General features: G+C 45.1%; 1 protein-coding gene and 1 long non-coding RNA gene across 3 annotated transcripts; both read right to left on the bottom strand.

Annotated features, from left to right (window-relative positions):
* Positions 1–393: 393 nt before the first annotated feature.
* On the bottom strand, positions 394–4,194 carry LOC306928414 (polyamine-transporting ATPase 13A3-like; the record flags this gene model as incomplete). The annotated part of the gene is made up of 1 exon (XM_079508492.1): positions 394–4,194. One exon carries the CDS (start codon positions 4,192–4,194, stop codon positions 394–396), a length of 3,801 nt encoding a protein of 1,266 aa, XP_079364618.1.
* A 13,060-nt stretch (positions 4,195–17,254) lies between these two features.
* LOC306928434 lies at positions 17,255–26,394 on the bottom strand. Of its 2 annotated transcripts, none has more exons than XR_013790691.1 (4): positions 26,256–26,394; positions 20,099–20,399; positions 18,084–18,328; positions 17,255–17,623 (listed from the first exon to the last, which is right to left on the bottom strand). It is a non-coding gene; the product is annotated as an uncharacterized lncRNA (long non-coding RNA). The 2 variants fall into 2 exon arrangements; XR_013790692.1 differs by lacking the exon at positions 26,256–26,394 and adding an exon at positions 21,893–22,001.
* Between the last annotated feature and the right edge of the window lie 386 nt (positions 26,395–26,780).

The raw sequence follows: 26,780 nt of genomic DNA on the forward strand, positions 1-26,780 counted from the left end.
GAGTTGTAATGTAAACTAGCTTAAAAATAATCCAAACATTTTCAAAAAGACAAAAACAAAATGGCAGATGGACAGCAGCTCAGCCTTACATTAAATTGCATTCATAACAATAATAACATAATGAAGGTGCTCTTTTGCCAGTTTAATAATAATATTAAAAAAAAAGTTTAAAAGCCAGTTTGCTATTTGGGGGTCCTTGGCATGCATGGAAAAGTTCTGAAACCCGTCCATCAAAGGTCACTAGCTGAGTGATTGAGGAGTTATTGTTACCCATGAGGGTACACTGTAGATTGGGGTCCCAAGAGATACACAAATCATATCAAATGGGCTCTGTGGTCTAATTCATATCAAACTGGGGGTCCATGAAAGCAAAGCTATTGAGAACCACACTGCCTAGGAGTCTATCACAATTTGGTAGGAGGAACGTTGTTCTTGCCTTGGCTTGGCTTCGGTGGTGGTGGTGGATTTGGGTGGCCAGTTGGGGTCCGCGCTGAGCTCCTGGGCTAGTTGCATGTAGCGGGCCTTGGGGGCCATTTGCTGACGACAACATAGCCGCGATAGACACTTGCGCCCCCACACGTCAATGCCCCCCTTAGATGGCGGCGCCCCGTCGCCACCCTGTTTGTCTTGGCCAGACGTGAGCTTCCATAAGACGAAGTCGAAGACAACAATTTCCACCAGGACGGACACAGTGGCGTTGACAAGTACGATGTTAAAGAGTTTGACTCTCCATTCGAAGGGGACACAGACGATGTCTAGGAGCTCGTCGATGGTGGCGACCGGGTGAAACATGATGAAGAGCAGGAATGCGTACAGGCTCAGGGCAGACAACACAAAGGGCACGTTCTTGTAGCTGGGCTGTCTGAAGGGCTTGCCCTTGGAGAAGACCACGGCCACGATCAGGTACTGGAAGGATGACACGTAGAAGAGGCTGGTGTTCTCATAGTTCCGGATGTTGTGCTCGTCCACCTCTGAGTTCAGCGCCGGCGACGACAGGTTGCACGCGTCGGACAGGGGCGTCCACACCTCGTACCAGGGCTGGCGCCGGACAGAGAGGAAGGCGAACAACTGGAAGCCGAAACAGATGAGGATCTGGGACAGGACCGAGAGGAGCAAGGGGACCGAGAGCAGACCCGAGGGGGGAGGTCGCGGCACGAGCTCCCCCCACGCCGGGTTCAGACTCATGGTGAAGGCGATGAGGAGGATGATGGCCATGTCGATGAAAAGGAACTGGAAGTCGCCGAGGTTACTGAGGATGGAATAGAGCAGGGTGACGCTGCTGTACTGGATGACGCTGTAGAGGGCCATGAACTTGAACACGGAGAAGGAGGTGACGAGGGCGGCGCGGCCCTCCCCGATGAGGCTGGGAACACAGGAGATGTTGGGGGACTTGGAGGTGAAGGGAGCGGCCACGGAGGCCTCCAGCTGAGACAGGGAGATGCCACCGTGGGCCCTCTTCAGAGCGCCCACGTCGTTCGCCCCGTCCCCGCACATGCCCACAAAGTAGTCCACGCCCTGCAGCGCTTCCACCAGCTGGGTCTTCTGATCGGGGGCCATCCTGGCGAAAACCGTCCCGTTGAGGACCAGCTTCGGGAGCAGGTCGGGGAAGTGTTGCGAGATGACGGCGAAGGACTTTCCGCTCATGGCGAAGTGGTGCTGCTGCCGAGCACGGCGGGCCTTATCGGCAGTGACACTTTGCCACGAGTGCTCCGCGTGACACACCTCCTCCAGGTTGATCGACACTTCCTCCGGCCGCGGCGCCTCACCGCCGGGCTTGTCGGCGTATCGCCAGGTGATGTTGGCGTTCTGTCCGTCTCTGGGAGGCGTGGCATCGGAAATGATGACCGTGTCTTGGGGAGGGATCATCCCGCAGTCTCTGGCCACCGAGATGGCTGTCTGCATGTTGTCCCCGGTGACCATGACGGTGCGGATGTTGGCTCTGTGGAGATCCCGCAAAACCCCCGGTGTCTCTGCCTTCAGTTTGTTCTGCATGAAGATCAGACCCAGGAACTCCATGTTGGTCTCAATATGCTCCCTGTTGATGCTCTGCACCTTGTGCCAGGTGAGTTTGGACTCCAGCCGGCGGTGTGCCAGGGCGATGACCCTGAAGCCCTGCCTGGTGTAGTGCTGCAGAACCTCTGTGAAGTTTTCTGGCACCGTCTCCTTCTTGCAGAGAGCCGCCACCACCTCTGGTGCCCCCTTCAGATATGCATCCATGCGTTTGTCTCCCAACAGGCGAGCCACCACGCTCATCCTCTGAAGCGCAGATGAGAAGGGGAACTGACAGACGATGCCGATCTCGTACGCCAACGACAGCGTGTAAATGTCCTCGTCTTGCTCAGGAGACATGACGGGTTGGGGGGGTAGCAGCCGCTTGGGCGGGCGCACCACGGTGGGCATGATGTGGTTGTGGAGTGTCGTGCCCTCCGCGGTAGCTTCCTCCAGGATCCAGCCTGTGGCTTCAAACATCTTGAGGTCGAGAGGGTCTCCAGCCAGCCGTCCGTCTATCTTGGTGAGAGAGTGGCAAGAAGCCATGCAGGCCACAAACCGAGACTTCACCAGGCTCTCCTTGTCTGCGCTCTCCTCCGACGGTCGGAAACTGCCATTCTCGACTCTCTGCACAGCGAACAGGTCTAGTCCGTCTTCCGTCAGAGTTCCAGTCTTGTCGAAGCAGACGAGGTTAAGCTGCCCACAGATGTTGATCATCTGGGGGCTGATGCAGAAGATGCCGACGCGCTTGAGTCTCCGCTGGGCGTAGACGATGCCCGCCGTCATGGCGGCGGGCAGCGCCGGCGGCACCGTGATGGTGATGATGTCCAGAGCCTCGATGACGATGGTCTCGGCCGGAACTCCGTTCCAGACGCTGAGGGTGACGGTGTAGACGAAACCGATGGCGGCCACGGCCACCAGGCACAGCAGGAAGAGGTAGGCGTCGTGGTAGAGCTTAAAGTCGGTGGGCTTCGGGTAGAGGATGGAGCGCACCAGTCGGCCCTTGGCCGTGCTGAAACCCGTACGGACCACCACGGCCTTGACCAGGTCTCCGGCGTAGTAGCGAGTCTGGATGACTTGCGTGCCACAGAAGAGAGTGTGTCTGGTGTGCCCTTTCGTTTGATAGACCTGGTCCCCCTCCCCCCGTGCCGGGTTGGGCAAGTTGGTCTTTGTGACTGGAACACTTTCACCGGTGAGCATGCTCTCGTTGACGATGCAGGTGCCGCTGACCAACACGGCGTCGCAAGGCACGATGGTCCCGTTGCTGGGTATGACCATGATGTCACCGGGGACCAGGTCTGTGGCCATGGCCTCCTCGATCCCGCCGTTGGCCCGGCATACAGACACACGGACATTATTATGAGCCGCCACCATAGCTTGAAGCATGATATATTGCTTTTTGATGGTGTACAGCGAGGTGGTTATGGATATGACCGACATGATGGAAATGGCCGCGGCATAGTAGTAATACTCATCGGAAGCCCACAGGATCACACTGAAGAGCTGGAAGATGTAGAAAGGGTTGAGGACCTCTTTCATGAGCAGCTTGAAAATGGACGGCACTTTCACCGCAATCTCGTTCACTCCAAAGAACCGTCTCCTGTTCTCCTGTTGCTTCCTGGTCAGCCCTGTGCCGTGCTCCGAGTGGAGGCTGGAGAAGCGCAGCTCCAGGTCTTCCAGTCCTGTTAGGAACTGGAAGTTCTGCAGGTCATCGTTCCAAAAGTACTTCTTGCTGTGGAGCGTAAAATAACAGACGCGGGCGGGCTGGCGGTTGGCAGAGCACCCGTTGGGGCCCCGAGCCAGTCTGCTGTCCGTGGGGTGAGGGGTGCGTGCGTGAGCCAGCGGAGGGGAGTCTGTGGGGTTGGAGGAGAATGGGAGGGAGGTGATCTGGCTCTCCTCCTCCTCCAGGCCGTGGTAAGGGTTCCTGCTGGGCGCCAGCATCACTCGCACCCTGGCCAGGAACCAGCGACGGAACTCGTCGGTGGAGCGCAGCAGCACCACGTTGGCGCGGCGGGCGGTGGTGCTGCTGCACGTGGCCTTAGCGCACCACTCGGGCATCCAGTAGAGCGGAAGCAGCAAGGCCCCCCCGGTGCACAGCACCCCGAGGCCCACCAGGGCCAGACGCCAGCGGCACAGGCGGTAACTCCGCAGCACCATCTCGTCCTCGGCTCCCTGGTTGAGGACCTTCAGGTCTTCTCTCTCCATGCTGCAGGGGTGTTTGTTGTCTTGACGAGTCACTCACTTTAGAAAGTATAGTCTTTTCGACTGTTGGTTCAAACAGTTTTCAAATGCTTCCGCCCTGAAAATGCGAAGAAACTACAGACGATGTTCCGTCTATGCACCCCCACTTCCTTTTCGTCTTTGCAGTCACGCAAAATAAATTCTACTTTAAATCGATTAAGTCAACACATGTCTAGCTTGCTGCTTAGCAGAAATGGAAATTATTTTTTTTTATAAAAAAATCTATTTTCGGAAAAAGGAAACTTCAGTTTGCATGTAGCATTTGAAGATGGTGGACGGATCACACAAACCTTGACCCCAGAACAAACATCTTCACACAGTGAAGATCACATCACAATTAAGGCTGTAATGAGACAAATACAGCTGTTATTCAACGTAAAATAGATCCAGATTTCTTTGTAGCTGTTTCCACACCCATGTCATCACTACGATTGCCCAAATATGGAGTTCCGATCGCCAGACTTCCCAATTACGCAAGTGCCCAAATATGTAGTTCCGTGCTAGTGATGCCCAAATGAATGTCCTTGATCTCAGACCAGGCGGCAAGGATCCACCACTGGAAATGGAGCCAATTTAAGGAAAACGCTGCAGTTCTCATTAATGGCCTACCTGTGCTGGTTGCAGAAGAAGTTTCATTCCATTAAACTCAATGGGTATTTCACTGGACTTTCCCAATAGGAACCGGTTCAGTTCATTTTGGTTCTTAGTCCATGAGCCAGAGCTCCAAAATTGGAACGTTAATGATTATGAATTGAGTGTGAAAAACTTTAGCTACTTTAGTACTGTATATATTGATTGCAACAATTACAACAATTGATGGTATACTTTTAATGTTTTTTTGTGGCTTTTGCCTTTATTTTATGGAGGGACAGACAGTGGGCTGACGAGAGATGGGGAGGGGGATGGGGGAGGGACATGCAGTGGAGGCCGTCGGGATCGGGAGTCGAACCCGCTGCACACTGCCAGACTGGATTACCAGCCAAGGTGCCTGGACCACTGAGCCACGGCCCAGGCCTATGGTATACTTTTAAACAGTACCTTTATAACAGAGGATTTCTCTTAAGTAACAGACCTGAGTACTGCTTCCACCTCTGCGCAGGGAGACATAAAAAAATAACACCTAGTTTTTGATGTGCCCCAGCTAGACCTTCTACCACCCACCTATATGTGTAACGAGCAAGATGGGTGGCTGATGAATGGAAGCCCAACATTACACAGTGAAATTACCCAGTAATTAGAGAGAGGAGAGAATGGAGTTAGGAGATAATGGGGGGCTTTTAAAAGTTCACTTATAAGTGGGGTGCTGGTGGGGGGGGCAGGAAATCTCACTGTGCTCTTTCCAACACTTTGAATGAACACAAAATGGGAGAGACGTGATTTAATAGTCTGAAAACCAGCCATTACCCCATTTTGACCTGAGATCAGATTCTAAAAATGTCTGTTTGAAAATGACAGTTTTCTGAAAAAGCTATGTTTCTATGTCAGTCGTTCTTCGATTTAAAAAAAAATAGCAGACCTGCCAGATCTGCTATTTTTCAATAGCTAAAGCATAACATAATGCTAACACCAAAAGGGCTTCCCACCCAAAATGGGTTAAATTTCCCCCCACGGAGAGAACTTGGAATACAGGGTTGTGAGTGCAGATGAGATGTATTGTGTACAATTCAACTTTGGAGCATTGCTTCAGAGTTACTGTTTTTCTGTGTAGGCCTACCACAAACACGTTCTTAGAACTGCTGTAGGCCTATGGGGTTTTCTAGGGCAGTGGTCCTCAAAGTGGGGTGCGAGGACCCCCAGGGGTCCTTGAAAGGGATCCCAGGGGGTCCACAGTAACATTAGTTGATATAGCATCACAATATATGTATATATTCCTTTTTTCCCAGGAGAGTTGGGTTGGAACAAATTGAGAGGTGATAGTAGACACCTTTATGAACACATTTGTGAAGAAAGCTATTGTCAAGCATTTATTTTGCAGATTGGTCACACGTTTGGCTAACTTTCCCTAACTAATACATTGCAAAACATACATTATACAACAGGTAGTTTTCTTTTTTTTATATATATTTTTTTTATCCCACGATTTTGTAACCCATTTTTCACCCCTGTGTCAATTTATCTAATGTGATCCTGGGCTCTGCACACCCTCCGCCAACCTGGGGAGAGCAACGGACTTGAACTCATGCTTCCTTCATGCATGAGTGTCCAAGTCGCTCGTTTACACCCGACAGGGGGAAGTTTCCCCGGTTGGACGTAGCACGTAGAAGGAACACGTTATTCCAACCAGTTCCTTTCCCCTCCATAAGGCACCCCGGCTGGCCAGGGGGAGGCAGTTATTAGAGACAAGAATTATACTGCGTTTTTTGTGAGGGTACCTACCCTAGGGGACACGGGGAGAACATGCAAACTCCACACAGAAAGGCCCTTTCGCCAAACCCGCCTCAGGTATGGGCACTGATGACGCGGAGGATAGAACACGCCGCCAGCATCCACAGCATCCCCAGCGGGAATCGAACACAGGACCTTCTAGCTGTGAGGCGACAGCACTACCAACTGTGGCACCGTGCCCCCACAACAGGTAGTTTTCATTAAAAATAGGGGAGTCTGTGAAAAAGCTGTGCTGATGAGACCGAGTCTCGCAGAGCAGAGCCGCCTGAGTGGCTAGTCTAGCAGTTTGCATGGGCCATTTGGCTAAATATGGCATTAGAAAATATATATGAATTTCTATCGAATACCTTAGTTACAAATTGAAATTGAGTTGACATTGACATGGTTTTTGATCATATATAAACAGCTATAATGTAGATTCTGTCTTAACACAAAACATTGACAATGAATGGAGAAATTGTGTGCGACATGAAGCATGCAGGCAGGAAATGTAGTCTTTGGGTTGTTTGACTCGTTTCTATTTATTGTGTTACTCGTTGGGTATATTTGAACATTTCCACCTTCAGCCGATGCTTCATAATATCCATTATGAGTCAAATCGCTGGGTGTTATTTTGGAGGTATACAGTTGGGTGCCACTGATATTGTCCCTTATCATTTGACCCATTTAGGCCTGACCTCAAAATTAAAAAAAATCCTTCTAAATCCTCCAGTTTTCTGAAATAAATATTTTCACGATTTAAAAAAAAATAGCAGACCTACAAGCTCGTAGCGCGCCACTCGGTGGCGCGCTATGAGCTTGTAGATCTGCTATTTTTCAATAGCTAAATTATAACATAATGTTTAAAACACCAAAAGGGGTTCCCGCCCAAAATGGGTTAACTGTCCTTTTGCGCAGATCACGCAAAACTCAGCAAAAAGAAAAGGACAATATCGATGGCCTCCAACTGTATATACTGACACTGTGTTCTGACATTGCAAGAGTTCTGACACGTATGCAGTCGGCCTGTTTCGGTCTGACAGGCCACAGAACACATTCACCAGCATTATACCGTACCTCACAGTTTGCTTTTATATTCATTCCCACTGACGCAGCTGTCAAGCCAACTGTGCGATTCTTTGTTCCACTCACGTTTGTTGACATGTGCTGAATTCAGTAACATTGTGGGTAGACGTTAAAATGCTCCGGTCCGGCACGCAGCTCTGGCCAGCATCTGCAACTTGGGGCAACCCTTGACAGTGTAGCTCCAGGGCATTTTGCGCAGACAGGATTTGACACAGAGACGTAAGGCATGGGAAAGGTCTTGCAATTCACTGGCTTTCCTATTTCCTGTGTTTCATTTTGTTCATTAGTGGTAAAAAGGCTGTGTTGATGTGTGGGGAAATACTGAATAAATTGCGTCCTAAGCTGACCATATCTCATGCACTACACTCAATATCTTCGCTGACAATAGTCGATCTTCAAGCTCCCTGCATTAAGATCTGGTATATTTGGTGGAAGAGTGATGCGGAATGGGGATTCTTTCAACATAATTAAAATACTGCAATAAAGTTCAGGAGAGTAAGTAATTATCTTGAATGCTGCCTTCGGGTACGGCATGTAGCATTTGCATTCCTTTCACCATAGTTAATGCTGCATTCATGGTCTGGAGAGGGCACTTTTTTACAGTTTATGGGTGAACAACTGTATGTGTGCACGTGCCTCCTAGCCTTGCGTAGCGATACTAATATCACTGCGTGGCTATTAGTCCCGTCCCTCTCAGCATTTGATTTATTTTGCAATGCCCCGCCCTATATTTGCATACTTGGCCCTGGTTGGTTATATGGCCTGGCTCCAGACGAATCTGGTTGGCTCGTCACCACTTCAGCCGTGAAGTCCTCCCACAATTGAGAGGGGCCAGACTTAATCTGCCTGGGGCAATATTATATGCATTGCAAAGGCAGATGAAGGATGGCTACACGAGGCTGTGCATGCCTTCCCCTACCTTGATTGATTTATTTGAATAAAGCAATTTTAAAAACAATATAAACAGAAACGTCATAATAACGGCAGAACAAACATAATAACGGCAGAACAAAAATAACTAGAAAAAGTGCCCTTCTGGGCACAGGTCTCCACCAGGAGGATAGGACTGTGTGAGATGTTTGGCAAAATGTTTAGGAGTAATATAAACATGTTTGCCTTTGATGGCAATTGGATGATTTGAGGCATTTTGTTCCAAAAATGTGTTTTGCAAAAATCAACCTGTTGGTGGCGCTATAACAGGCCAATGTGAAAAGGGTGGGATATATTCCTCAGCCTAGTAAGAAAATGTGTGAAAGATTTCACGTAAATTGCATGATGTGTTCATGATTTGAGGCTTGTGTTCAAAACGGGGCAATCTTGCAAACTGTGAAAGCCAATTATAGCCAATTAGGATGGAATATGAAATATCGGACAGATCCGACTTGAGCACATGACCATAGAGATACTGTGTAACGATTTGTGAGATTTTTGGACAGAATCTGGAGGAGTAATATAAAAAAATGTGTTTTACAAAAGTCGGCCTCCTGGTGGCGCTATAACAGGCCGTTCTGGAAAATGCGGGGCAGAGGTTCATCGTTGGCATCCAGGGAGTGTGTGTGCAAAGTTTGGCATCGACCGGGTTAACGGTGCCGGAGATTAGCTGGTAACGGACGGACGGAAGGACACACACACGGACGGACACACACACGGACGGACACACACACACACACACACACACGGACGGAGTGCAAAACATACTCTCTCCCCATGCCTTCGGCCTGGTGGAGACAATAAAAAAGCATATTCAAAAGGAGTGAGAAGAAGCATGGCTTATTGCTCCCACCCCCTTTCCATTAATACTAAATATCATTCAATAATCTATTCAATACTTGTATAGCTAAATCTGTGATAGCCTACATACATAATAAAATAAAAAATACACGTACACTTATTACATACACACACAAACAACCCCCCCCCCCCCCCCCCCCCCCCCACATACAAAAACTTTGTCTGGTTGTTCGCCTAAATTGAACTTTAAAGTTGCAATTTGATTTTCCCCAGAATCTGCTAGAGCTACTTACAGGTGTTGCAAGATCCTCCTCTTTGGTAATCCTCGGTGGATGGATGATCTGAAATTCAGCCGAGGTTTCCTCTCGAAGTCCTCCAACCTCTCGGATTCACCCCCTCTTGTGCTCTGAACTGGTTCAGCAGGGAGGTCTGGGGCACTGTGGTTTGCCTCCTGGCCCTGGTCCTCCTCCGTCGACTGACAAGCAGTGCTAGTAAACTCAGAGATACAGTTGGAGGCCATCGATATTGTCCTTTTCTTTTTGCTGAGGTTTGCGTGATCTGCGCAAAAGGACAGTTAACCCATTTTGGGCGGGAACCCCTTTTGGTGTTTTAAACATGTTATAATTTAGCTATTGAGAAATAGCAGATCTACAAGCTCATAGCGCGCCACCGAGTGGCGCGCTACGAGCTTGTAGGTCTGCTATTTTTGAAAAATCGTGAAAATATTTTTTTCAGAAAACTGGAGGATTTAGAAGGATTTTTTAAAATTTTGAGGTCAGGCCTAAATGGGTCAAATGACAAGGGACAATATCGGTGGCACCCAACTGTAGCTCTCTGGGTCATAACAGGTGCTTTGCGTTGCTGTAGTTGCTCTTTGCACTTAGTCTTGCCTTGGTGAATCTTTACGCCATGCTCATTCTTGAACATTTTGCCGCAGTTGTTACATCTTCTCCGGGCTTCACCCTCCTGTCTTGCCGCATCCGATCTCGTAGTTCTTTGTCCGTTGTCCGGGTCATTAGTTGTGTGATCCGTCCTTTCCGGCAGATTATCCCCCCCCCCCCCTCCTCGGTCTGCCTGGGGGTATTCTCTTTGAACAGTACTTGTGCCGTTTGGTAGTCCACAATGTCAGTACATTTTAGCAATTTTGACTTTAAAAAGAGTTTATTTGTATGCTCCTGATAACCCACATTGTGTATTATTCGTATTGCTCTTTTTTGTAGGGTTATTACTGGACTTAAAGATGTTTTGTAGTTATTTCCCCAAACCTCTACACAGTACTGCAAATAGGGCAGGACTAAGGAACAATATAATGTGTGGAGTGATCTCTGGTCCAATACCTTCTTAGCTTTATTTATAACTGCAATACTTCTTGCTACCTTACTCTGTACATGTTTTATATGTGCTTTCCAGTACATTCTTTCGTTGATGGTTAACCCCAGAAATTGTATTTCCTTAACTCTTTCAATTTCAATACCATTTGGCAATAGCATGACAAACACACAAGTTAAGGTAAAAATACCTTAACTTGTGTGTTTGTCATGCTATTGCCAAATAACATTATTTTTTGTCTTTTTCACGTTTAATGACAACCTGTTTCTGTCGAACCATAATTTTAATCTATTAATTTCTGTATTTATATCCTCCACCTTCAAGTAAAGAAGGTGTATGTGTGGTGTTTTTTTTACCATTGGTGTGTGATGGTCAGTGGGTGTGACAGCAGGCAGCGTACTGTTAACAGTATAGAGGGTATGCACGTGACATCATCATCATACCCGGAAGTTATGCGGGAATGCCTATATACGGAGTGACAAAAAACGACTTTCTGGCCTTGACAGCCCATACATCCAAACAGAAAAGTCCTATTTGATTGAATTAAATGACTTTAAACAACATTAAATTCACTTTGTCACTCACTTTGCCACTCGCTTTTCCACTCAATCTGCCATTCACTTAAGCCCGTTTTGGGCGGGAACCCCTTTTGGTGTTTTAAACATTATGTTATAATTTAGCTATTGAAAATAGCAGATCTACAAGCTCGTAGCGCGCCACTCGGTGGCGCGCTACGAGCTTGTAGGTCTGCTATGTTTTTTAAATCGTAAAAATGTGGCGCAGATCTTTGAATATATATTCTTTCAGAGTGAACGTTTTTAACTCGGGTCTAAATGGGTTAGGCATGCGCATACCCTCTATTGAAGCCACTGATGGAATGTGTTCATGTGCGGGCCCGGGCCGGGTCGTGCATCTCCGTCATTCGTGCCTTTGTGCCTGCATGAACAAGAGCAGCTAGTGTGCTGATGTGACATGATGTCACAGACCATCTGTGGGTTGGGACCCATTGGAACCCATTTGTGGGTGATTGTTTCCTACGTTTGGTTTTGAATTATTATTTTCGAAACATTTTCAAAAAACATTCCCAAAAAAACAGCAAAACTGTTCATGAAATAACAAAATCCAAAGATTTTTTTTCTTCAGTAATGTCATGAAGAAATGAAAGAAAAATCTAAGAAATTCCATAAATTAGAACAAATATTTAAGATGTGGTGAAAATAGCCGATGTATGCTACAAACTCACTAATTTCTGTTTTGGGTCACGCGCTGAAAAGTTTGGGAACCACTGAATTTAGACTCCGTAATGACTGCGCGCTACTCAACGTCAGGTGGAATGGACGCTTAACACCAGGGTGCACCCTGGCCTAGGGTGCCTTGACGCAAGTCTAGGGGTGTGTGTGTGTGTGTGTGTGTGTGTGTCTGTGTGACTGTGTGTCATTTCAGTATATGTTCTGTATTGGTCATGTGCTCCTGTTTGGTTTTCTGTTACTCTGTTGTTGCCTTGGTTTTGAGTATCTTATTGTCTCCACCAGGCCGAAGGCATGGGGAGAGAGTATGTTTTGCACTCCGTCCGTGTGTGTGTGTGTGTGTGTGTGTGTGTGTGTCCGTCCGTCCGTCCGTCCTTCCGTCCGTCCGTTACCAGCTAATCTCCGGCACCGTTAACCCGATGCCAAACTTTGCACACACACTCCCTGGATGCCAACGATGAACCTCTGCCCCACATTTTCCAGAACGGCCTGTTATAGCCCCACCATGAGGCAGCTTTTCACATTTTTTACCTAAAACTGCACCGATCTGCGTGAAACGTTGCATGCACACTCCCTAGAGGCCAAGGACAAACCGTTGACCTGCATTTTCCGCATCTGCCTTTTATAGCGCCACCAGGAGGCCGACTTTTCAAAAATCGTTACACAGTATCTCTATGGTCATGTGCTCAAGTCGGATCTGTCCGATATTTCATATTTCATCCTAATTGGCTTTCACAGTTTGCAAGATTGCCCCGTTTTGAACAAAAGCCTCAAATCATGAACGCAGCATGCAATTTACGTGAAATCTTTCACACATTTTCTTACTAGGCTGAGGAATATATCCCACCCTTTTCACATTGGCCTGTTATAGCGCCACCAACAGGTTGATTTTTGCAAAACACATTTTTGGAACAAAATGCCTCAAAAACATGTTTATATTAATCCTAAACATTTTGCCAAACATCTCACACAGTCCTATCCTCCTGGTGGAGACCTGTGCCCAGAAGGGCACTTTTTCTAGTTTTGTAGTATTCTTCCTAGTTACTGTTTACCTGCCTTGTCTAACCTTGTGATTTGTCAGTGTTTCCACCTGTGTCCTTTTAGTCCCCCAGCCTATCCCAGTGTTGAGTTCACCTGTGCCCTGTTACCCTGTGTCTATTTAAGCCCTGTGTTTGCATCACGTTCTTGTTATTTCGTAGTTCCCTGTCGAGTGAGTCTGACCTGTATTTGCTTTCTAAAAGTCCTGTTATTTATCTGCCTTCGTTTTCCCATTTATGGAAATTCCTGTGTTTCGTTAATACATCCTTCTAAGTTTACTTGTTCTGTCTGCTGTCGCCTTCATGGGTCCTCCGTACTCAGTCGTAACACTAAGGCACAATTGTAGAGATAGAATTATAGGGAAGTCGAGGGTAGGGTGGCACAGTGGTGCAGAGAAATGAATAATTAACTGCTAACCAAAATGCATCACAATATTGCAAAAACATCTCAAAGCCTACAAGTAGCAACCATAAAATGATAAATATTAAGGTACAGCAATTGCAGTACAAAATTATAATCCTATTATGTCATATAAGGACAAAATCAATAGTACAAAGAGTAACAAAAGCAAATTAAGAAAAGTTAAAATAAAGCAAAAGCAATTCCATTTTGGCCGTGAAGAACCACAGTATTATGTAATAAAGCTTCACATTGAAGTACAAGATGATTATGATCGCCGCCAGGGGTGTGTCTCTCAACTTTCTCCATGCCTCAATATCGTAAAGAAGAAATACTGTGTCCCAATATGTTGAAATGGGTAGCCAAGGTTGTGCTCGTCACGACGAATGTTACTTCTGTGTTATTGCGTGTACGCAGAGCTCTGCTGCACTTAAGGTGTAGACTAGTACAACAAAAGGCGTGGAACATGCGATAACTCCTCGTATAGTCATTTCTTTACCACTATGTGGATGTGTGATACTTACTTTTTAGTGGTGTAGCTGCAATGAGCACAATTGGAACATTTATAGTTGCCAGGAGGAATGTCTGATAAAAATGTAGGATTGGTGGCGGGGGGAGTGTAAGAATGAACTGGTCTGAAAACCAATTTAGTCTGAAAACCAATTTAGGGGGCTCTTTGAATACTTGCTTAAGATTAGGATCAGTCTCGATAATATGCCTGTGTTTGTATCTTTCTGAATTCAGAGCCCATGGGAGAATATCTGGTAATACAGAAAGGGGAGTTGTTTTTTGGTTGTGTGCGTGTGACAGCCAGGGTTCAGACATTCCTCCTGTGTGGCAGACTCAAAACGTTTGGCTGCGATGTCAATCCACTCTGGTTTGTACCCCTGTATTAAAAATATATTGGTCAAATCTTCTGGCCCGATGGAACTCAACTTAAGTCCACAAGTATAGTATTTATAAATTGAGAAACAGACATTGTGAAGACCATTTTCCTGTCATGTAAAATGCATTGTGTTGTGAGCTTGTAGCTTCAGTGTTATGGTTAAAAATGTCAAAGGATTGTAAAAAAAGAAATGCTGATGTCGTCACAAATATAGGAATACAAATGTGCGTGCGCGTGTGTATGTGTGTGTGTGTGTGTGCTCGCGTGTGTGTTCTGAATCTAGGCCAAAAGGGATAATCTGTGGTCATACGTCACTTATATTTAGCGGTGGTTGTGTAGACCTCTCATAGTGCTGACACTCAACAGTGCGTGTGCGTGCATGCATGCGTGCGTGTGTGTGTGTGTGCGTGCGTGCATAGTGCTGACACTGAGCAGTGCGCTAGCTGTCACAGCGGGGGGGATTATCCAGGATGTACGTTAAACACACGCCTAGATCCGAACCCTCCGTCTCTGCTCTCTTTCATACCGCCATGTACAGTAGGGCTGTAACGGCCCCATACTGTATATAACACTGCGACCCCAACTGAAATCCCACTAGTCCAGACATTCCCAGCATGTTCTGGTTATGGCACTGAAACACTGAAAAGCATTTGTGGCCCACCCATCTGACCACTTAAAGGATATATCCGGACCAGCGCTTTTCGTACACCGCAATCTGATGGTATTCTGGAGCCAACGGTGTCCAGGCCACACTCTTTGCACAGATCTTGAATGACCCCAGCCTGGTTAACACTTTAAACTGCCCAGCGGTTGACACAGTAGTGACTCCATCTCGTTGGGCAGATACTGTAGCATAGCATCTAAACCGAAACTTATGCAGGAGGATCGATCGCCGACCACCCGAGGCATGAGTTCTTCTACCGCGACGGGACCGCGATGGGCCGTCAGAAACGGCTGACATTTTGAATTAAAAAGCTTAAAAGAAGGAACATCTCCATGCTGGTGTAGCCAACAGATGGGCTTCAATAGACGGCATTTCCGTCCTGGGCAGTAAACGCTAACAAATGCATGGAATATAAATGTAATTTCCCTTTCAATTTTCATCATTGTGTAAATCTGAACAGAGCAGAGCATGCATACCAGTTTATTCATGAGCTCATCCATAAGACGTCTCTCTGTAACACTCAGTTCTGCATCGTCAACAACAGGAACTCTAGCTGTAGGAACCTTTTTGAATTTTGTGTTGTGTTCAAAACAACCGAGGACTTTCTTGTCTTGGGACCAACCAATCCAAGGAGCCCAGGACTCATAAGATGGTGGCACAGAGAAAGATGGTGGCACAGAGAAAGGATTCTCCTTATTACAATAATGCAATTGAGTGTACTGTAAACCTTTATCAATAGGTATCTTTACAATAAAGTTAATTACAGTTCAGTTAACAGCTCCAGAGCAGTTGGTTTATTGGACCCCATCTTCCGCCCCCTAAAGTCAGCACATCTTCGTATTTTCTAATAAGAAACCCTCTGGCAATTTAACTCTTCCATGTTCACTTCTCCCTTGTGGTGCCCAGGTGACATTTTGAGGTCACTTCAATATTATCAATATTATGACCAGTTGACCACCACCACCACCACCACACAGAACCTTACAATCACTTACAGTAAATAACGTTCTGCATATGAAAAAAAACGAAAAAAAAAACAGCATTTAGGAAGGTAAGTTTACTGTCCTTATGCCATAATGATTATGAGGCAGCCAAAATGTTTACAGACATGTTGAACACACATTGTTTTGTGGAGCTCCATAACGACAACTGGTGGATGGTCCCCCACAATGTGCACAGTTGTAACTGTAGTCATGCCCAGAAAGTGAAAGCAGGGTACCCGTGATGGATTGAATCGGCCAAAGGAAACTTATTTTCTGTGAGATACTCCAGAGATTGATTAGCACTCCCAGTAGACCAGCCCCCCCCACCGAGGTAATGCAGCACCAGCAGGTCTTTGGTCTTACTCTTCCGCAATTCCTCTGTTAATACCGCCGGCAGCTTCTTTTGGTTGAATACAGTGGCGTGCACAGACATTTAGAGGGGCAGGTGCTCAAGTGGAGAAAAAAAGGGCACTTTGTGCAGCGCGTGGAACCGGCCGGTTGCCTTAATAGTGTGAGATTTATAGATTGTGGGGCCTAAATAATATATTAGAAGCTTTTTTATCAAGAATTGATCAATGTCACCATGGTCCACATACTGTACAGTGTAACTGTACAAAAAATAAAAAAAATAAAAATACAAAATAAAAACTTTTTGTTTCTAAAGGGCACATTGCCAAAAGGGCAGGGGGTGCTCTAGCACCCCCTAGTGTCTATCTGTGCACGCCACTGGTTGAATATATATATTCCACCATGCTTTTCATCAGCTGCACCTTTGGGAGGGTACATCGATTCATCACTCCTGCCATCACTTCTGCTGTCCAAAGATGTACTTGAATTCTTCCTCCGTTTGCAATGAATCCTCCGCTGAATCCTCACTTGATCTCACCCTCCTGACGATGTCCGGTTAATGCCAGGTGTTCTACTTACAGACCACCATCACCCGTCCACAACGACTATAATAAGAGACAGGTGTTCTACTTACAGACCACCATGACCCGTCCACAACGACTATAATAAGAGACTGATGGCTCGTGGACAGAGACACAATATTTTGTAGACATGAGGGTTGTACAAACAGATAAAGGAGTTTGATGTGCATTGGCAGACCTGTTTTCTTTGCATGTGTAACAAGGCTGTATGAATTAAACTGTAGCCGCACTATGCCACTTGGGGAATTGCGCCCCAAGAGATATTCATAAAGTTCTAACTTATCTAAAACCATGAATACCCTGAGTACATAATGACTCGATCCTCACACAGATTTGTTATACAATAGATAAGTAGAGGCAGGCAGAACCAAAGGTAGAAAAGCTTTATTATCTAAATCGGTCAGCAATTTTGGCAATCAATCAATACATTTTACCAAATAATTATTCAACCAATAAGACATGTCATAATCCAACCATTAAGACATTTCAGCATTCAACAATAAGAATAGATACATCCAGTGAATATAAAGTGCGTAACCATGAAGATAATACAGGCCAGTATACTGAGGGGAAAGAGGATGTGGGCAGACCAACCAGCCCAGGGCAGTGGCAATGCAAAACACAGCAAATTCAGATAAACACAACACAAATAGTAAGGGCAAACAAAAGCAAAAGGGGGCGTTACAAGGATGGCTGTCACCGATCCCAACGTACAGTAGCTCCCCCCAGCACCGGTCCTGTAAGGAGAATAAGGCCTGACTCACACCTTCACAACAGATTGTTGTATAGCTGATGCATGAGACTTGTTTACTGATGTGTCAAACCATGTGACTTCCATTGGAAATGCATTGGGTGATGACAATAAATGGCATCACACATAATTATACGAATAAAACAATAATCACTGGCATGACACAGAACAATGTCATGTCACACACACACACACACACACACACACACACACACACACACACACACACACACACACACACACACACACACACACACACACACACACACACACACACACACACACACACACACACACACACACACACACACACACACACACACACACACACACACACACTTCCCTATATCTATGATTGTCACACAGTAGTGATGCATTATATGATAGTACAAGCACGAGTGCTAATGGAAGAATCGTGGACATGGTCATGATCAATAGTTGCGTACCTGAACACGTGCAGTCTCGGCTGCAATGGCGTCCGTGAGCCATTTTGCGCTGCGGTGGGAAGACATGATCTGGGCGGAGAGGTGGTCTAGAAGGCGTTCTTTTTCTTTTAGGATTTCTTGTCATCTCATAGAAGCCAGGAGGATAGGTGCGAATCTGCAGGCTGTAATGATGTTATTCCATCTGTACACAGTTTAAATGCGGGGGCATGGAGATATTGGCGGTCCAGTTGTTCTTTGCATGCATACTGAAATAAAAATAAAATGAAGTTGGTGGTGGGCCGTACGTGGCACAGAAGTGTTAAGTCAGACAGGTTGTCAGCCTACGGCCCAGTTGTAACTAATACAGAAATAGGCAGAACTAATGGAAATCAATAATAAAAGTTCCCAATAACCCAAAGCTCAGCTCAGGGTGACCTTCAACCCAGATGAGATAACCCGTGGCCGTGTGGTTGCTCTCACACCGGCCGTTGTAAATGGAGGAGTGTGTGGACTACAGACAGTGCAGATGATGTTCTTCTATGTCAAGGGTAATTGGGTAAACACCCCGCAAAGCAGCAGTGTGTGCCGCTGACCCTGAAGGCACAAGCGGCCGTGTTAAACTACTACTTAAATGCTACAATTCACTGAGACAGGAACAGAGCGATGCACAATGAGACCTACCGCTTTAATGAGGGCGACGGACACCGTCGTAACAGGAGCCCGTGTTTATATTCCCATGACATCAAAGACACCAAATTGCATATACTGCGGAGAAAGAGGACCACCAACAACATACCTGGGTGGCGTGGTGACGTTTCACCACACGCCAAACACAGGACTCCAGGAAAAGGAAAGACACGCTGCCTTATAACGCTACCGTGCTACTAATAAAACCACTACTCAGAGGGTGGAGGATGGGCCGTGACAGCGTGGGAACTCACGCCCATCCTGCCACACATGCAATCCCTCAATTTGTCTCCCCCAAGCCATGTCTGTGTCACCGTTGCTTGTAAGGTGTCTTGATGCAACTCTGGGGTTGTAACAGTCACTGTACTACAGTAATCAATTGAACGGGAGGTGGAGGGTGAGCACATCTGAAACTTGTAAGACCACTTCTTAATGCCAACTCTTGATTCTGATGACAGCTGAGGGACTGAAACCTGTGGTCTATGCCCAAGAACCTCTGTTGCACATGCAAGGGAACAGTGCAGCCATGCAGCGTCTTTAGAACAGCAACATTGTCATTTGTGCCGTCTATATGCACTCGTTTCTTAGGCATGATGTTCCTGTGATGTCCTTGATATCGTCTATACCGAATGTTTTCGTTAGAGATATTTTCTCAGAGTCAATTCCATATACAATGGACACAGCAAATTAACACATAACGCATGCAAGGATGAATTAAGACTCTTGCAGAGAGGACAGTTTCGAGAGAGGACGGACAGCTGCATGGGAGGCTGGACAGAGGACGGCTGCATAGGACACCGCAGAGAGGACAGCTCTGGGTCTTCACATTTTATGACATGTTTGATGAAGTCATCTCGACGGGAGATAATAGTTGAAGTGCAGTATGCACAGTGGAAGTGTGCAGTTGAGTGACACATGCTTGCAGAGATGACCACATCTGAAAAAACGAAATGGCTGCAAGTAAATGTAATGCTGTGGAATGGTCATGTGAAAGGTTCGAAATAAACTAAACTAAACTAAAACTAGCAGTTTAGACATGTGTGCACTGACCACAATGTCCTTTCTTCCAAATCTGTTCTTCAGCAAGTCAATGGCTGCATCATAATTACTGTCTGTCAACGTGAGCCCTGCCACCGCCTTTACTGCTGCTCCAATTAGGTAGGATTTAAGATAAGTGAACTTTTCCTTCTTACACAGCACATCATTTGAATGGATAGCAGTGTCATATTGACTGCAGAATTCTTGCCACTGGTTTATTTCTCCATGAAACCTTTCAATTACTAATCTGGGCAGTTTAACAGTCTGTCTACTCAGTGAGCGGTCGGATCGCTTGCACTTCCATTACTCACACGTCTTCTCACAGACTCCTCGTCCTGTCCCTTCTGGATTAGTATGCTTGCACGAGTTTTCCACGTAATAATGCGGTCCTGATATTCCTGCGTGGCTTCCATTTCAGCCTCGAGTTCCTCCGCCGGAGTCTTCTCTTCAATGCCGCCGTCCAATTCCATTACTTGCCCCTCCTTGATCGTCAGTACAGACAGCAGTTCACACAGTTTATCATAGTCCTTATCCTGCTTGCTTGCTTCTTCTTCCATGCGAGCCAGTGTCTTTGATATTGAAGCGCGAAGGCATTTTTAGAATCGGCCAGGTCTAAATGGGATAAGAGCTTAGGGTTAGGTTAGAAGTATGTACTCAACTGCTGCCATCTCTCTCTTTGCACATGTACAGTACAATTCATTTAAATGTTTAGGTTTTTATTTATAGGTATTTTTTAGGGATGCACCGAAAGGGACATTCTTGGCCGAAACCGAATACCGAATACAGGAAACAGTTGGCCGAAAACCAAATAACCGAATATGATTATTATATATATTTTTTCCTACCATTGCTGTCATGGCCTTAACTTAACTTAACCAAAACTTAACTTAAATAATAATCACTATTATGGGTCCATAAAACATTTATTCAACTCTTTTGAATGCATTAATTGCATACACTATTCGGTGATATATTTTCTGCCTATTCGGGCCGAAACCGAATAGGCCGAATTTTTTGCCATTTTCTGCCGAATACTTTCTGCGGCCGAATATTCGGTGCATCACTAGTATTTTTATCATTGCACTGCATTGCCTTTTAATCTATTGCACTACTGTTACTTGTTGTTTTATTTGTTTTGTTTTTAATGCACCGTGGATGAGAGGGAAACGAAATTTCATCCCTCTATATGTCTGACATATATTGGTGTGACAAATAAAGAGACATTGAACCTTGAAAATATAAAAAAAGCTGAGTACAAATTGTACAGCCAACTAGTGCTGCACGATTCGTCACAAAATGAGATTCCATAGGTGGTTGAATCTAGATCTCGATATTTTTCAATTAATTGTGCAGCACTAGTGTGTGGCCGGATATTTGGCCTTGAAAATGATTTTCATTAACTCAATCTCTGTTTCCATTTTGGTCTGGTGATCCAGGTCCCGGAGCTGGTGGGCTATATATTACAGTCCAAAACGTGTTGTCCCATCTCTGTTCTGGAGCTCCGCCATCACAGCCTGCTCAAATGCAACTCCATGACGAGACTGGGAAGACTCCTCCTCCTGTCCCCCCGCAGGGTTCCTGGATCTCCTCACGGCCACACAGCCAACTCAAGGTACGGCTACGGAGCCGACTTGGGGACCCAACGCAGCTCCTCCAAGGAAAACAAACAAATGAACGGAGCTGAACGTGAATCCCCCCCACCGCCCACCCCTTTTTTCCCTCACTGTATATGTTTTTCCCTTTATGATGAATTCCTGTTCTGTCCTTTGTCTATATAGAAGTGTCTATTTGTACGTCTCTAAATGTTTTTGATGAATTGAACATTGTGGACCCTATTGGAAACTAGTGTAATGCTTAATTGGGTCGTCCACTCACAGTTAACAGCCTTTGTATTGAGTTTGTGCTTGAAATGTACTGTAATTCTGCAAACTGTTAATACATTTTTCAATCAATCAATCAATCCTTCGACTGGATACCATTTAGTAAGGTTCAAGCATTGAACATTGTCAGCAATATTGCAATATTGAGCTGCACTTGATTTTGTATTACAGAACTTGATTTTAGATGGTATTACATGACTTTCATGTACGGTCTGAATATCTTACGTGTAGAAGTGGGTGGTCCTGGCACAGGACGTGCAGGTGGTGGTGGGGGACCTCGGAGTTCCCGCACTGCTACCCCCAGATTTGATTTGGCTGTGACCTTGTGGTGGACTATAACGTAAGTAAATTACAGTAAGTGTTATATTGAGTTGGATTTGTATTGTATTTCAGAACTTTCTGAATGTCTTACAACTTGCAGAAGAGGATTCTCCAGAAACAGCAGCGGTTGCTGTGGTGGTGAGGGACCCGGGGCTCCCAGGGTGGGGGACACGGGCGGACTATGAAGGAAGATTCGATGATGTGCAATATTGAGCTGGAGTGGATTTGTATTGCATTTCAGAACTTTCATGGTAAATCTGAATATCTTACTACTTTTGGTAGTGGCTGGTCCCACATGCTGTACAACGGTATTCATTGGTGGAGGGCGCGTTCCCCCCCCCCCCCCCCCCCCCCACGTGCCACCGGCAGTGTAGGCATGGTCACTAATACTATTAGGTATTAATCAAACATGTCTTACATTGGGTTCAATCGTTTTGTTAGATTTGTAAACCTTAAGGAGAATTCCATACTAAAAAGCTTTCTTACCTTTCTTTGTAGTGGTTACGTCCCCACCAAAGAGGTCCAGGTGTTATTTTGTGCAAAAGCTCCTTATTGGCTATTTCCCCTACCATAAGCGCTAAATTAATTGCATTGAAGTGAATGGGAATTGAATGGGGCTATGGGGTGTTGTGCTAATTCGCTTATTTCCATCGCTCAAAATTATTATTATTTTGTATATATCCTCTCTTCATAATGTAAATAATATCCCAAGCGGCACACTTTACTACTTATTTCGATGGAAATAAGCGAATTAGCACAACACCCCATAGCCCCATTCAATTCCCATTCAATTCAATGCAATTCATTGAGGGCTTATGGTAGGGGAAATAGCCAATAAGGAGTTTTTGCACAAAAAAAAAACACCTGGACCTCTTTGGTGGGGACGTAACCATAGACATATATACATAGACGCCCCTTCCGGCTCTGAGGCGTGTGTCAAAATTGAAGGCACTATTTTCCCGACATTCCTTGCGAAGAATAGCGGAAGCAAAGCGGAAGCTTGGTGCGTAACATAAGTCCCGGAAAATACGCGCTGTGATTGGCCAGTAGTCATTTGAGTGACAGCGAGAGACATGGAGGAGTCACATGATTGACGTCACTAGGACAGCGACGCAGTCGCCTTCAGCAAATGCCTTCAGCACTTCTAAATAAGAAAGCTGCGGAGAACTGTTGCTTTGTGTTCACTCTTTAATGTTTTCTGTTAGTAATCTAATCCCCCCTGGCTCTGATGTTGTATTGTTAATAACTTTGTTGTTTGTGTTTGTTTGTCTTGTTTTGTATTGTAATGTATATTGTCATGACTGTTATAAAGATTTGTTAAAAAAAAAAAAAAAGCCTTCAGCACTGCACTTCCGCCTTCATTGCGATACACGTCGCTCCAATGAACTGCAGCGGCAAATGAGGCATCTATTTATTAATATCTATGGACGTAACGACTACAAAGAAAGGTAAGAAAGGTAAAAAAGCCATTGGCATAATCATTCCTCTTTCTTTGTGCAGTGTAAATGGGGAGACTATTCTGGATTATCTAGCAACAGAGCAACTGTTGAACATATCTCACAAAGGTTTGGAGTTGCAGCATGGCTACATTACTACAAAACATCACAAACCTCTACCAAAGAGTAATTTGGCTTGAGTGAGTCTTCAGAATATCTTACCATATTTCAGGCCAGCAGTCCTGGCCTCCTGTGTGCGGTCTATGAAGCAAGGTTTGAACATTTATTGTGTAGGCCTACATCTTTAGAGTTTTGTAAACAGTCTGACTAATATGTATATCTTACCAATTTCAGTGGTTAACCAGTCCTGGCTTTCCCTGAAGGCCTACTGGCTGCTCTCTACAAAGTAAGATAATTTATTGTGTACAGCTTGTGTACAGCTTTATGGTTGTTGCATTTGTAAATCGTCATGACTGATATGTATCTCTTATCGCTTTCAATGAAGGTCTGCTGGCTGCTCTCTATAGTTTAGAGAATGTATTGTGTACATTTGTGATTGTTGCATTAGTAAACCGTCATGACTGATACAATGTAGCCTATCTCTTACCACTTTCAGCAGGGCTAAAGTCACTGGGCTCAGAAGCCATGCTTCTGGCTGCTCTCTATGAAGTTAGGTTCAAACATTAGTACAGCTATGACAATGTCCCCCACAATGTCAATGACAGTCATTCGATACTATCCTTCAGCAAGCACATGCTGACCTGCAGCTGGAGTCAGACGGCTGAAATTGTAAGTCGTTTTCCTGGGCTCCATGTGTGGGTCTAAGAAACTTAAAATGCCTGCATAGACATACTTCTTGCGGCGTCCCCCTGCACTCCCACTTGGCTTCGCCTTGGCCTCCATCGACGATAATAATCACGGAGGTTCTTCCATAGAGCTTTGCACTTTTCTGTTGTGTGTCGCTGTATGTGGTAGATAGTAGATACCAAAAGCATTTTCAGATGAAGTAGAAATAGTTTGTGTTCTGCACTATTCAAATTGTTCATTTATGGGCTAAGGCAATATACCATGGAGATCCTGAGATTGAGATTCTACTTTGGGATACCTGAACCCTACAACAGCAACCATCTCTGCTTCATATATTGACTTGAAGTACACACGTTTGTTGTTTTCAAGCAACACGTATTCTGTATGTATGGTGGCCACAAATGGTCCAATATTTGATGTCTGTATAATGTATTATCTTTGACTACATACTGTATAAATCACTGGTGGTGCTTGGGATTCATTATCTCATTTATCTGCTGTGATACAGCTGCTGTATTGAAAATAAAAGTCTTCACTTCATTGTCATTTGTGTGTTCTGGTTTCATGAGTAGGAATAATATTATATTGTACAGGCAATATAGACAGTATATTGTATATATTGTTACAGGTTTCACTCCTTGACATTGCAGCAATGACAATTACCAAACAATAGCAATATAGTTGCCTACATGACAGTTATTAGGTTAGACGAGAATAGCACATTCAACATCACAGGTGTATAGCCACATTGTCTATGGAATATGAATCAAAGTCTTTGGTACACATTGTATTTACTTACAATCAAGGCCTGACTCTGCACTCACTGCATGCCAGCTACAGTAGGCTGCCTCTCTTCTATTGGTTTTCCTATATTCATGATGACTTTTATCATATAACATAGGATGCTGGCTGACACTCGTGTCTCATCGCCGGGCTCCTGTCGTATAGTGTCCTGTGACATGCTTGCCTGCTCTCTATAATACTGTATACAGTTGGAGGCCATCGATATTGTCCTTTTCTTTTTGCTGAGGTTTGCGTGATCTGCGCAAAAGGACAGTTAACCCATTTTGGGCGGGAACCCCTTTTGGTGTTTTAAACATTGTTATAATTTAGCTATTGAAAAATAGCAGATCTACAAGCTCATAGCGCGCCACTCGGTGGCGCGCTATGAGCTTGTAGATCTGCTATTTTTGAAGAATCGTGAAAATATTTATTTCAGAAAACTGGAGGATTTAGAAGGATTTTTTAAAATTTTTAGGTCAGGCCTAAATGGGTCAAATGATAAGGGACAATATCGGTGGCACCCAACTGTATGTGCATTGAGCTGTTTTATAGCATATGGGGGGGACACAATCAGTATCAGGCTTGACACTAAATCGATATTTTATTAAGATTTTGCAAATGCAGATAGTACTACAATGGTGCTAAGGCATGAAACAAAAAGGCCCAAGAACTTGTTTTCATTGTATTCCTATGTATTCAATTTATGAAGACATTTAAAGACATACAATAATATACAAATCAGTGCCAGACAAAATCAGTAGGCTACTTGAAGAGGTCGGAAGAGTGGGAATAAAAGGTGAAATATTTGGAAACGTTTTTATGTCCAGTAAATTAAGCAGGATTAAAACATAGTTTAACATCTGACGATTAGGGTCTAATATTTCTACAAAACCTGTACATCCAGTTATTTTGGGGCATAAACAAGAAGTTTAAGGATTCGATCAAGTCTGATAATGAGCTAGGTACGGTGCATGTTCACATCATGTATACATGATGTAAAATGGGTGCGGTGGCACCCTAGGATGCAAGTCCAGGGGTGCTGCCAGCAGGATACTTTGATAATGAATCATATGTCACTTCAGCCACTTAGACCCTCCATACTTATGAATTATTCATTGTGTCAAGGCAGGCAGGGAACCCAGATGCAGACAAAGACAATGGAAACGTGGAATAATGCCAAAAAAAGAGTAATTTATTACTCAAAAAACAAAGTCCAATGCTTCCAAAAGCAATGCAAATACCTGGGTTGGAGCTGCGTGGTGAGGTGGCAGGCACTGAGGGAAGAGACCAAGAATTAGAAGCAGGCCAGAAAGGAACAGAGCAATTAAGTTCTCAAGTCTTCTTAAAGCAACAACTGAGATGTGTGCACTGGCTGAAGCAACTTCTATCACTGAGCACAGAGTTCAGTCACAGCCAGGTATTTGTAGCCAGCCAGGTGATTGCCAGATGGAGACCAGCCAGGTAATTGCCAGGACACACCTCCCCAAACGTGGGAATGCAGCTCCAACCTGTACTCGGTGTATTCTTTTCAATCTATACCAGAAATAATAAATAAATAAACATAGCCAAGAATAGTTGCGACACGTTGTGAGCTTGTAGATTTTAGCCGGCTAATTCAGATGGTTAAACGTCAGTTTTAAGTATAAAGTTATTTTCAATCTGTCATCATGGAAACAGCCAAGTTTTCCTCGTGAAATAACTGTAGGGTACAGAGAGTGAATGACAATCTAATTCAGGGGTACCATGGATGAACACATTATTTACAG

This window comes from Electrona antarctica (genome assembly GCF_951216825.1).
Source record: "Electrona antarctica genome assembly, chromosome: 8".
NCBI classification, from domain to species: domain Eukaryota; kingdom Metazoa; phylum Chordata; class Actinopteri; order Myctophiformes; family Myctophidae; genus Electrona; species Electrona antarctica.